This window comes from Podarcis erhardii (assembly GCF_964252035.2).
Source record: "Podarcis erhardii genome assembly, chromosome: 1".
In the NCBI taxonomy this organism is placed as follows: Eukaryota; Metazoa; Chordata; class Lepidosauria; order Squamata; family Lacertidae; genus Podarcis; species Podarcis erhardii.
Genome location: NC_138497.1, coordinates 69,944,313 through 69,958,515, shown reverse-complemented (window position 1 = coordinate 69,958,515; position 14,203 = coordinate 69,944,313). Strand labels below are relative to the sequence as shown.

Below are 14,203 nucleotides of genomic sequence, written 5' to 3'. Positions count from 1 at the left end.
GGAGCCTATAAAGTTAACATCTGCACGTCTTACTGTTGCAGATGTAAAATTATGTGTAGCTATAATACATCCTAATGTATTCAGAAAATATTGTACGTTTATTGAAAGTATGTTTATCTGTGTGGATTTGTATTAGTCTGGTTACATGCTGTTCTGCTTCTGCATGGCATTTCTTGAAGTCTGAGCAACAGAACAAAACACGTGCTCAGCAAAAAAATCAGAAGCAATTTGAAAAATATTATATGGCTATGGTGCAAGATGTCATCACTAAAGATAAGGTATTATAAATGGCTTTTTAAAATGCAATTAGTTACATATTTTTTCATAAAAGGACAACTGCAAGAAATCTAGCTAGAGGAAGCCTAAACTTTTCAATTCACTTTGAAAAGAGTGTCAGCATTCCCTAATTCCAGCATTTCAACCATGCTTACCCATGCAAAATTTCTATCACAGAATTGTCTTGCTGTGGGAAAAGTGAGATTTACCCAGATTTATTCCTTCACAAAGAAATGAGCCAACTGCATAGACAGATCTCATTACCTTACAAAATGCTAAGCAGAGGAGATGGCTGCACTTCAAAAAGCTATTAGTAAGCACTTTGTAGAACCAATTACAAAAGCCCATATATGGTAATTAAAGCAAACATTGCACAAAGTTTATACTAGCCACAATCAAAGCCAAAGAATGATACATGTTCTTTCATTTCCAACATTCCTGGCATTGTTTCACTAAGTGACACAATAAACTGTAGACAACGTTCTGAATTTCCAGTGATTGTACACTCCCTTTTCCCTGCCAACTAATTTCTTCATATCTCTGATATGCTATTTACAGGATCATGCTTAATTACAAGTAGGAAGAAATGACAATGCACAAACTATTTATACAATCAGCATTATCCACAAAGGTACAGAACATTACAACTTAAAACAAATTCCCCCTTTAATTTCTGGAAAATGTGCTCTGAAAATGTCCAAGACCAGTGACCTATTGATAATACAACCTCACTAAATCAGAATGGGCTTTTTCACATAGCACATTGCATCATAATTTTAAACAAGCTATGATTTATCTTCTCATGAGGGAGAAGAAATGACAAACCTAGATAGCATCTCAAAAAGCAGAGTCATCACCTTGCCGACAAAGGTTCGTATAGTTAAAGCTATGGTTTTCTCAGTAGTGACGTATGGAAGTGAGAGCTGGACCATAAAGAAGGCTGATTACCAAAGAATTGATGCTTTTGAATTATGGTGCTGGAGGAGACTCTTGAGAGTCCCATGGACTGCAAGAAGATCAAACCTATCCATTCTTAAGGAAATCAGCCCTGAGTGCTCACTGGAAGGACAGATCGTGAAGCTGAGGCTCCAGTACTTTGGCCACCTCATGAGAAGAGAAGACTCCCTGGAAAAGACCCTAATGTTGGGAAAGATTGAGGGCACAAGGAGAAGGGGACGACAGAGGATGAGATGGTTGGATAGTGTTCTCGAAGCTACCAGCATGAGTTTGACCAAACTGCGGGAGGCAGTGGAACACAGGAGTGTCTGGCGTGCTCTGGTCCATGGAGTCACAAAGAGTCGGACATGACTAAACGACTAAACAATAACAACAAGATTTCATGTGAACAAGCAGTGCATTTGTGCATGCTGTTCAAAGGTTTCTGTGGTGCTCCTTCCCCACTCCTGTTGCTGCTGCACCATGAACAAAAGAGGGGGGGAGTCTAATTTGTCACATTGTCTGAACCCAGGTTCATGGTTTGTTTCTCTCCAAACAAACCACAAGCTCAATTTCAGACACTTTGACAAGCAAAACTTGGGCTTCTTTTTCTGCAACACTTTTCTGCTGTGAGCACTGGCAGCATTCTGTGGGTTCACAATAAACCATAGTTTGTTTTAATTATGGCTTAATGTGACGTACAAACTGGGCCAGTGTATGCTCTCTCTTTATTATGTTATGAAAAAATGAAACATTAGAGAAATGTTTTTAAAGCATTAACTATTAGAGGAATTTTGTTTCTGTAGAAACTACCAAGAAAGAGTAGGGGGGAGGAAGGATGTTGATTCACCAAAGAATGGCAGACACATTGCATTTTAGCATGGGATTTGGGAACGTATTTTGCAATTCCTGTGCATCCTGGGTGAATAGTACTATTAATTATGTCTAAGATAAATGATAACCTCTTGCCTTTAACAGTCTCCAGCCAATATATCTGACCTGCTGCTAGGAAATTATTTTATCTCTGTTTTAAGTTATAAATTTATCTTGGTGTTTATTGCCCTCTGTGTCACACTACTGAACACATAACTGTGGTTACTCCTTAAATTTCTGCATTCTAAAATACTCTATAGAACGGGATGTTCTGTGGTGGAAAAACCATCGAGATTACTTGAAATACTGTAGCTGTAGGGGTAGAGCCATTAAAACATATGGAACCAATCCTTATGAGGAATGGTTGAGAGAGCTGGATATGTCTAGCTTAGAGAAGAGAAGACTGAGAGGTGATATGATAGATATCTTCAAATATATGAAAGGCTGCCATATGGAAGATGAAACAAGCTTGTTTTCTGCAGCTCCAAAGGCTGGAATCCGAATCAATGGATTCAAATTACAAAAAAATGAGATTCTCACTTAAACATTAGAGAAAACTTTCTGATGGTAAGAGCTGTTCGACAGTGCAATGGAATACCTTGGAAGGTATTAAACAGAGGCTGGGATTCTTTAGTTGTGATTCCTGTATTGCAAGGGGATGGACTAGATGACCCTTGTGGTCACTTCCAACTCTACAATTCTATGATTATGGAATCTCAAAACAATTTATTTCAATTCAAGGTCTTGTAGATAAAATGAAGGGAAAATGTTTTGCTACATCTGCAAAAAACCTACTTACATTTTTCGGCACATTAACAATAATTCCACATAACACATTTCTCATTTGTTCAAGCTGATTCTGCTGAACTTCTCCAGTAGTACAACAAAATCACCTTACCTAAATATTTTAGATTTAGGGTAAGAGTATTATTTTTCAGATAGGCTCATCTTTTTAAAAATGAATACAGAGAGCTATCCTCTATTAGCATATACCATGTATGAAGCCAATGAATTTGCAGCATCCCCCATCCAACTGATCCCCCGGCCACTTCCTCCAGTGGGAGCTTCTGCTCAATCCGAGTGCCTACTATAAAGAACCACCCTCCTAGATCTGGCCAAAGGCCCATCAAGGCCAACATTTTGTCTTCACAGTGGTCAACCAGATGTCTATAGAAAAGTGTGCAAGCAGGTAATGAGCACAACAATGCTCTCTCCCTTTGTGATTATCAGGAACTGGTATTCACAATCATACTGTCTTCAGCCTTACAGAAAGAACATCCAAGTAGGCTGTGGACTCCATTGGAGGTTTTCAAGCAGAGGTTGGATACCATGTCATGTCATGGATGATTTAGCCAAGATTCCTGCATTGCATGGGGTTGAACCCTTGGGGTCACTTCCAACTCTGCAATTCTATGATTCTATGAATATTTTTTTTAAAAAACCACCCAAGTTGGTGACCATCATTACATCTTGCGGGAGTATATTCCATATATTCCATAATTTAACTATGTGGTGTGTGAAGTACTTACTGGTTTGTCCAAAATTATTTATTATTATATTAGTTATTAAATTTCTATACCGCCCTTCACCTGAAGATCACAGAGCGATTTACAATCTAAAAACACAAAAATACACACCATAATAACAAACAAAAACAAGACCCCACAGTATTTATTATTATTATTCCCAAGTTTCAGTATTATAAGGGAGAAGTGCTATCCACTTTCTACACACCATGCTTATTTTTATGCCCCTCTCTGTCTCCCCTTATCTCCCCTTTTCTCTAAACTGAAAATTTCCAAATGCCATAAACTTTCTTCATAGGAAAGTTGCTCCAGCCCCTTGATCATTTTAGCTGTGCTTTTCTGGAGAAGTGATGCAGAAGCATGAGCTTGAGACCACATAGCCTTTTTGAGGTGAGAAGACCAGAATTGTACACAGCATCCCATGCAGTCACACCATAGATTTATGTGACAACATTATGATATTGGCAATTTTATATTTATTCTTGTTCCTAATGATTCCTAGCATAGAATTTGCCTTTTGAACACCAGCTGCACAAATGAAATCTGCCCTTTCATTTGTGGAAATCCTACTCATAATCCAACCCAACGTATGGTTTAATTGTTGTTTTGCTATTATATAATCGTATTTATTAACTGTATAGTTTGATTTTACTGCTGCAATTTGATTCTAGCTGATATTGTAAGCTACAACGGGTTCAATTTGAAGATAAGCAAGATATAATTTTATTTAATTTTTGCAACAACAACGGTGTCTAAAAATTGAAAGAAAGGACCTATTTTTCATAAAGGCTTCTTATTAAACAATGATGTAAAATTCCTGCAAAGCCTTGGACTGCAAAAATTACTTTGCATCATAATTAATACAAGTCTTCTAAGCACATTTAGAGCACGTAAAATACTTAGTAAGAATGTGATTAACAATTCCAATGTGATAAAGCAATCAAAGAAATTCCTAGAAAACCAAAGCTAGTCACATATACAAACAGAGGTATTACCGGCCATGTCATTATCAGAAGTCACAGCCTAAAAGGATAATCTGATTAAACACATGACTTTCAAACTACTTTATTGTGAGCACTAACAGTATATGCATTCTCTGAACACACAGTGTAAAGCTAGAAGTCCATAGCCAGTTAATCTTTCGGTTCCAGTTTAGAAATGCATTCTCTCTCACAAGAAGACCAATGCAATACTCCATGTTCAAGAACACTTTTGGGGAAAAATATTTGATTTGATGGTACATGTATTCACCCCAAACACAATGGGAATAGCCACCCTCCTAAGTCTTTCATATGTCAGTTAGATAGATCAGGGGGAGCCAAGGTGGTTACCTCCAGACGTTGTAGTTCTTATTAAACTGTGAATTACTCAGACTTGAAAGAGATGAACATAGCTGAGCAATATTACTTTAGTCAGATCGACACAAACAATTCAAGGAACTGAAAACAAAACCTTGGATCTCTCTCTCTCTCTCTCTCTCTCTCTCACACACACACACACACAGAGAGAGAGAGAGAGAGAGGGAGAGAGAGAGAGATCGAGATCGAGATCCAAGGTTTCTGTGACTTTTGCTGCCAACCAATGGAGGATGGCATGGCAGCATTCACTGCTGACCTTGCGTCCCAGCACCACATGCTGTTACTGGTTAGAGAAAAGAGCAGGAGGCAAGGCAGCAGATGCAGCGGAAGCATATCCAATGATCCTGACACTATCCTTATACTGTTTCGAGCTCCCTGCTGCCTTGCCCCTCTCCCTCTTGATAACTGGCAGCGGTGTGCAGTGTTAGGAAGTCAGATCCGCAACACAATCCTACTCATGTCGCTATTGTAGCCAACTTAGCAAAACAAAATCTGAAGTTTTGTAAATTCTTCTTCATTCATCTCAGTTCCCTAGCCCCTGTATCCAAGTTTCTGAAATTTTACAGGTTACTTCCTTAGGAACACACTACAATGTATGCCATTATCATACTAAATTCCTAAGAAAAAAACCTAGCACAAACCTCCCTGAATCAATAACTCCCAAGCAATTCATAAATTAATATAAGCCAGTCTTCTGAAATTTGGCAGGTTTCTTACCTGGGGGCATCTCTATGATGTACACTATTTTAATATGAACTGGACACAAAACAACAGGGGATACTAAGTGCATAATTTTTTAACCACCCTAAACTGTAAGGGCCGTCTTTCCAGGAAATTCACTGCACCAATTGGGTTTTTTAAACAAGGGGTTTCATTGTTTTTTAAAAAAATTAGATTGAAGGGTGCCCAACAGAAAGATTCCTGAGCTATTTAAAAACAGCAAGGTAAACTATGCCTGCAAATATCCAATTGTGTCAAAAAGAGGGGGAAGTTATAGGCATTTTTATTTTCCTATAATAGTGAATGAGAGAAGGCATGAAGCTTCATTTTTTCCAAATTGAGATATGAACCCAGGCTGAATTAGGAAGTTTTCAAAATGCTTTATAAGAAGTCAGGCAGTTTTTCAAAGAACCAAATCTGGGTCTGAACTGAATAGTGTATTCTGTGCTGAAAACTATAGGAAAAATTAAAGTGATGTAAACAGATAAAGACATATTCCCCCTAAAATTAACTCTATTAAACATCAGAGAGCTCATGACACTGCCATCTGAAATATACTCTAAGACATCCAAACAATGAGATTTTTCTTCAAGTCTTTTATGTATGATGACAGCAAGCGCTCCAAAATGAAACAGGCAACAGTTTGTTCTTTGGTGGTCTCCATTTTTTAGCTGATTATTATTCCCAATAGCAACCAATCTACTTGGCTGAATTAAAGTGAGAGATGACATAGTGAAGCCCAGAAATGGGATAATATGTCAATTAGGAACATATTCAGAGATTAAAAGCGAAGAAAAAGCTGTGTGCTAACACCATGTGTGTCAAGAGTTATTTTTAATAATTTGCCATATCCTTTCTGTCATAAACTGTGTCTCATCTACATCAGTTGTAACAGATGAAGATGGGAATGCTTTAAAATTATTCTCATACATATAGCTCAAAGTCACAGTTTCCTCAGCTAGTTTGTACTTTAATACTATCATGTGAATAAGCTTTTAGCAGTAGAGTTCATATGAAAGACACAGTCTTCACATGTCAAGCAAAGGAAAACAACAATTTTTTAAAATTAATGAGCTACTTATTAAAATATTCAAGACAACTAGGTCAAGCAGAAGCAAACACAAGGTTGGAATAATATCCTAATCTATTTTAAGTGCTTAAACTTTGTATACTATTAATGTAAAATGGATTGTATTTAAAGTAAATGGAGGGGGGGAGAAGCATTTTTTAGTACACTATGTGCAGGCTTGGCTGACAAATATTTCATCTTAATGCAGTAGAAGACATGTTCTGGATCAGTCTGACCTTGAACAGAGAATAACCAAGCTAAAGCTAGTAAACGCTCTCATATTTTAGAGTAGAAAATCAGATTTAAATTTAAAAGATTTAAAAAGATTTACATCAACCACAATCAATTTATGATGGAGCAATTTCATAAAATATTTTCACTGATTTTTATGACATTAATGAGCTCATACATTTTCCTGAAAAAATGGTGTTCACACAACATGTTTGGCATATATGCTTTACATTATTTATATAAACTATTAATGGAACACCAAAGCATTCAAACAAACAATGCAGATGAGTTTCTGAACTGCTTATAAGACAAATTAACAGTTTAAAAGACAGAAAGTGAGGTTCTCAAAGGTGCAGTACAAAGTAATATATGAGCGTAACATGAATCATGTGTCATAGCTCTTCTTTAGTGGTAACTGATTTAATCCATTTAAACTGTTTAGGAACTTGTGGCCTTCCAAATTTTGTTGTTCATACTACAGTTCTGCTCAGCCTAGCCAGCAAAGCAAACATTCAGGGATTATGAGAGCCATAGTCCAAAATCTGGAGGGTATCCTGTTACCTACACTTGGGTTAAACTCATTGCCGCGGAAAAAAAATAAAATAATTTGCATTTGGCCAATAAATCATCCTCCATATACTTTTGAGATCCCTTCCTAGCAGTTAAATGCTAATCATGATAAAATTATGACTCTCTACTGCCTGAGCAATGAGCATCACATAGGAGACATGTGGAAGCCAGACACTTTTAATCCAATTAATCTAGGATACATACAATCAGTAAACAAATGTGAATCACTTATGTCATAAAGTGAGCAAACCCAAAATAGAACTTTCCCACATGTTTAGAGCAGACACAGACACATGAAAATATTTTTAAAATACCTTGTTAATCCATTTTTTTAAATCTCAATAAACGAACCTGAAGTGTTCCCACAACCACAAATGTACATTAAAACCGTCCGTCCTGCTTCAAACTATTTTTTTCTGAGAGACAAAAAACCAACAAAAAACCCAGCAACTTCTACTTTGAATCCAAAAAAGTTGGTTTACTCCATTTGTTATGGGTGTTTTGTTTGGAGCTCAAACACTTCAGCCCAATTTCCTACTTGGTTGGCCAAGTTGGATGGTCTGGTTGACCTTAAACAAACTGAAATTTCTCTGAGATTATGCTTCATTTTAATGTTCGCTTTAGATTATGGTATGTGGGTAAGTACACATGTAGGTTCTGCCTCTCTCCTGCAGGCAACAACAATTCCTGAAATTACCAAACTGAAACCAAGCCCAATGTCATGTAATAGTGAATAGAATGGTATAAAGCCCTTACTTGGAAATGCCATTTCTCTAGGATGCGGGGAGACTAATTTGTCACTGAGAATTAAAGTATATGTGTCAAGGAACTGCCATCAGCTTAGAGGCGAGAGGTAGAAGGGCAGTTGGGTTACAGGGAACCTCCGAAGAGAAGATCATGCGAAGCAGCTCTTCCTCCAGTGAGGAGGGAAGCCCCGCCTTCAGTGGGGAAGGGATGCAGGGATCGGAAGATGCTAGAGAGAGCCGCAACACCGGGCTTGAGCAAAGCAGGGGGGAGGCAAGTCCCCCTTTGCCAGCGCCCTCTCTGCGCAGTCGGTTTACGTGCAGAGAGGGGAGGAGAAGGATGGAGGTCAAAAGACTGTTATGCTGGGGAAAGTTTAAGGACCGCCCACTCCCAGATTCTGCTAGCGATTGATCAGACATGGACTTGAGATGCTCTGCACTGTAAATGTTTTTGTACAGATAATAAAGCCTGGAAAAGACCGGTGAGATTCTTGCCTGTTCACTCTTGAGCAACCACACAGGGACATAACAATATGGAAATGTAAAGCAGTTTACTGAAACACAGTTTACAAAGACAGAACAAAATAAATTAGAGAGAGAAAAGAATCAGACTGCTTTAATATGACCCTGTTGGCAAGTGTAGCGGCCAGTTTGAAATTTTGTAAAACTTGTATGGCTACATTATTACAAGCTACATTATAAAAGCAGATATATAATGAGATATAATGTGAAAAAAATTGTCTGTAGTGTCAAAAATCTGTTATTTTTATAAAGGCTATTCAAAAGGTTTATGAAAATCTGAAATCTAATCAGGATATTAATCTACACCAAGACTACAGGCAGTGAATGTAACTAAAGGGTATGCTACATTTACAGAAGGCCATCTTAACAGGAATTTGGAGAGTAGGGTTTTATCAAGGGTAAAGCTAAAAAAATGTCTAAGAAAACCTGTGAAATGGTTTTTGGTTACTTTTTACCAACAATGCTGTGAACCTCTATGTCCATGTTTGGTATTCCTGACACACCTGCCCACTATTGCAACAACATAGCTGGAAGAATCAGACATATTCTATGCACCTATGATTAAAAAATGCAGGAGTATTTAAGAAGCCTAAAATAGATAGGGCAATGCCTTTAACATTAACAACTCCTCAGGGCCACCGACAAACAGTTATAAACCCTTAGCCTCTTTGTTATGCTCCGAATAAATTCATGCACTTCTTCCAGACCACAGAAACTCTAGAACAATTTTAAAATATTAGTTCTGGAATCTGAATAAAAGAACTTCTAACCACACTCATGAAGAACAAACAAAAGCAGACAATTTAAGATTTAACTGTGTATACAGAATTTTCATTTGAATTGCTTTTAAAAGCATTGCACGTGATGCATCAATGGATTTGCATTTTATATCAGCCGCTAAATTCTTCTAGGTGTCTTTTACTACAGAAAGAAGCCAAACCTTCCAATGAAGTGTATTATACAGACCAAAATATGTGGGAATAACACCTTATATGTTTTGCCTTCTACTGCCAGAACTTAGTAGCCTCAGTTTTAATATAAAACTTTGCTACTTCACATCTCTTACATTAGTATCTTCATTGGTATCTGAAGAAGTGTGCATGCACACGAAAGCTCATACCTAGAACTAACTCAGTTGGTCTTTAAGGTGCTACTGGAAGGAATTTTTTTTTTATTTTGTTTTGACCATGGCAGACCAACACGGCTACCTATCTGTAATTAGAAGGCTTGGTCACATTGGGCTGTTTTCAATATTTTCACACTATGAATGGAAGGAGCTTTAATTTCATTCTTCATGGAGAAAGAATTCTGTTCACAGAAGGAGGTTCCAGCCTCAGTAACAGCAGCAGAAAGCTGTGGCAGCACACTAACAGCAAAGCATACTACAGAAGTAGTCAACTTTTAAATCCAGTATGTATTTTGATACTTGCCACCTACAAGGGAAGAGCATGAATACATGGCCTTTGTTTTCTGTGAGCTCCTGCTTGCCTTCTTCTGGTGACTACTGATCTAATTTTGAGACCTTAGATGAAATTCTTTTCATAGTTACACAGATGTAAGTCTCACTGAGTTCAATGGGGCTCACTTTATGAATATGATTCCTATTCAGATTCAAATACCCTTAGCTTCGGGGAAGTGGTGGCCTCTTGTGCCTTCAGACCATGCTCTGGGAGCTTCTGGGTAGTTTAGTACAAGATTGGTCTTCAAACCATTTATACTTTTGAATGTATAATCCTGTGTATGCTTACCTGGGATTATGAAAATACCACTAAATAAGAGTTGGCCAACTTTCTGTGAACATGCAATGTAAATCTCACTGCAATCTATCAGAGTTTGTGCTTCATTTTAATGTTCTCTTTAGATTATGTGGTTAAGTACATATGTAGGCTTTGCCTCTCCCCTGCAGGCAACAATTCCTGAAATTTCCAAACTGAAATGAAGCCCAATGTCATGTAACGGTGAATAGCATGGTACAAAGCCCTTCCCTGGAACTGCCATTTCTCGGGGGGGGGGGGGGACTAATTTGTCACTGAGAATTGAAGTATATGGAAATTTAAAGCAGAAACATAGTTTACAAAGACATAACAAAATAATTAGAGAGAGAAGAAGAAAGAATCAGACTGCTTTAATATGACATTATCTAATATGAAATTATTACAAACTGCATTATGGATCAAAACGTAGCTATCTGAAGCATCAGCTTCACTCAGATCACCCTGCCTGCACGCCAAGATCAACCACATAGAGGCCTTCCTCATATGCTTATCTTTGAGCACTGGGCCTTTTAAACTGTGCTTCCACATCTCAGAAATGCAGAGCTGGTTCATCAAACATCATCCCTACACACTTGCAAGAAGTTTTTTAAAAACACATCTGTTTTTTAAAAAACAATACTTGACTGTTGCTTGAAATCAGGCTTTGTTCTGTGGGGTTGCCAATGTACTTTGTCATTATTTAGTTTTGGGTTGGCTGGACATTTTCCTTTTAATTTAGTTAGCTTTAATTAAGTGTGTTTAATGTGGGTGTGTTATATTTTGATTCATACACCATCTTTGGAAGACATTTGCCTGTAAATGTTGCATTAAAATATTTCATGTAAGATAACCGTGTTTATTTTTTGGAATTTTGCATTTTTCCAATTTCAGTGATGTAGCTCTTGGTTCAACATTCATAAAAATGCATCTGAAATTACTTATTTTGAGAGAAAATGCATTTAAAAATACATATTTTGTACAAAATGCATAGATAAATGTGAACTTGCATAATTTTTTTTTAAATTCACAGATTCCTGCAGAAATAGGACTTAGGGATGAACAGAGTTGAAAATGACTCAGACCAAACATACACTTATCTCTATTAAAATATTACTCCAAACCATTTAATAATTTTTGCTAACAAAACTAGCAACAACCATTAACTTGTTGAAGCTCACTATCATGTTCAATACTGGAAGGACCTTAGCCTTAGCCAAAAAGCAAGTTGGAAAGAAGCAGTTTCAAACAGTTTAAAATAAATTTCACAATTAAATGTTGCGATATCTTGGTCCCTAGATTCTCTCTACAAAGGATTCCAAATAATGTGTCATAGAGAAATCATTTAAAATTTCCAGTTTGGGTAAATTACTTCAGCAAGCATTTTAAACTGTCCAGAAATTAGTAATACACATGTTTTAAAGGGGAACTGCCAAGAAGGTTACACCCAAAATCTAACCTAACTTTTCTATTTTTAGGAATGTATTCACAGATCTAAGCATGGGGTGGGAGTTAAGCATTTTAAATCTAAATGTTTAAACAAACATGCAAACAGTAAGAAAGTACATGTTCTAATTATGCAAATATGTGTACATGAATAACAAGCAAACCCTTACAATTGATATTTCTATATCAATGGCAGTATATTAGCATAGACCATCATCCCATAATGGTTTGTACTATATTGCTTTGTACTGTATTGTGTTAATGCTATATAATACATGTATAAAAATAAAATTGTTATGTTTTATTCTATTCCAATACACAGACATCCAGCAGAGGGAGTAATGTGTTTTTAATATCATTCTGAAATGTAGAACTAAGAACCTGTGTTAAACCACAAATAAGAGAGCAAATAAAAATACCATGTTGAACTGCTTTCTATAAATACACAAATTACATTGAACAGAAACTAGGTTTTTGGGGGGCGAGGGGGAAGAAGCAACAAAGAGGTTTCAAATAAGCATCCCTTTAAATCCTACTACTAAGACTCTAGGTAAAGACGTTGAACATAGAATTATAGCGTTGGAAGGGACCCAAGGGTCATCTAGTCCAACCCCCTGCAATGCAAGAATCTTAGCTAAAGCATCCATGACAGATGGCCATCCAACCTCTTCTTAAAAGCCTCCATGGATTCCTTCCACAACCTCCAGAGAGAAACCATTCCACTGGTTAATGAGCCAAATGTAAATTGGAAGACAGTTAAGTACACCAAAAATATTGAATAATATTTGAGTTTGCATAAACATTTGTTTTAATTCAGATCCCCAGTTATTATGGGCCAGGCAACTGAAGCTGTAGATGAAATGTGCATGAGTGAAGTACATTAAGAGCTGGATACGTGACTGAAGAACTTGTAGAAATGAGTTCCTAGGTTTGTGTGCATGTGCTGTGTGAATGATTCAATAAGATATTTACCTGAAGATTGATCTCTGCTTCATAGAAAGTCAGGCAAGAGCAATAATGCCGTTCAGAGTTTATATCTGTGAGCACCACCACAAAGAACGTAGGCTGCTTCCTCTCTCTGGACAGATGCCATCCTCCAGGCTGACAAAACTATGATCAAAGAAAGCACAAGTATAGTTTTAACCCACAGGCCAACTACATTGATTAAAAATAATAATTTATAATCTGTAAAACGATGATAAATACAAATATTTATAATGGACAGTGTTTTTATTTTATTTTATTGCAGATCTACTTGACAGTTCACAAACTCAGAACACTTGGAAACATTTCTAGTATGACATATTTTGTTCTTACAATATTGACAGCTGCAGAAATAACTCATCTAAATTATACACACAAACACTTCCAAAACTGTGGCATTTTTTTTTTATTCCCAGAATTTTCAATTGTAGTGTTGCTCTTCAGAAATCAATGGCTCACCAATAGAAAGAGTGGTGCTTTTTGGCTACTCCATTATTATTTGCCTAGAACTACACACACACATCTTGAGTTCCTCAGGGTCTGCTCTCCAGAATCCAAACCTGTTGCCAGACTTTTGCAGTAACTCTGGGCTAAAGAAAACAAAAACTATTGTACTGTACTTTACGTTGAAACATCTAAATTAAAATTTCTGTATTCAAGACTACAAAGTATCAGGCTGCAAAATAGAATAAATCGCAGAACACATGTAGCAGAAATGCTGCTAATTAATGGAAACTGGAATTCAGTGCTATTTTTGTACTAATCAGATTCCAATCAGTATTTCACTAATGAGGCTAATTTCATCTAACGAAACGTATATAAATAGCTTATTTTGTACAGAAGCCCATTAACATATCCAAACAGCTTTCTAACACTATTTTCTATTCTATTACATATTTGACTCAAAATCAGAGATTATTCAGCACAAGGATCTGTGCAGACTAATCCAGATAACATGACACTTGCATAACAAGATCTAATTTGGTTTCTCATAACAGGTCCCAAGAAGCGGTGGTACAGTGTATTTGTAACATTTAATTTGTTAAGCCAGTAGGTATTTTAATCACTGCTTTATGAGATTTTTGTCTTTACAAAAAAAGAAGTCAAACCTTATTTCCTCCATAAACCTTTAGGAGACTCCCTTGTTCAATGAACTTCAAGTATCTCTCTGGATTATTTCATAATCCATATTTCAAAA

General features: G+C 36.8%; 1 protein-coding gene across 3 annotated transcripts in view; it reads right to left on the bottom strand.

The window, feature by feature from the left end:
- The window catches only part of SBF2 (SET binding factor 2), a 218,105-nt gene that overhangs the window by 118,023 nt on the left and 85,879 nt on the right, over positions 1 to 14,203 (bottom strand). For all 3 annotated transcript variants that reach the window (XM_081840018.1, XM_081840019.1, XM_081840021.1), the window contains exon 3: positions 12,994 to 13,131. In XM_081840018.1, the coding sequence (XP_081696144.1) occupies positions 12,994 to 13,131 (138 nt within the window). The remainder of the gene's footprint in view (positions 1 to 12,993; positions 13,132 to 14,203) is intronic.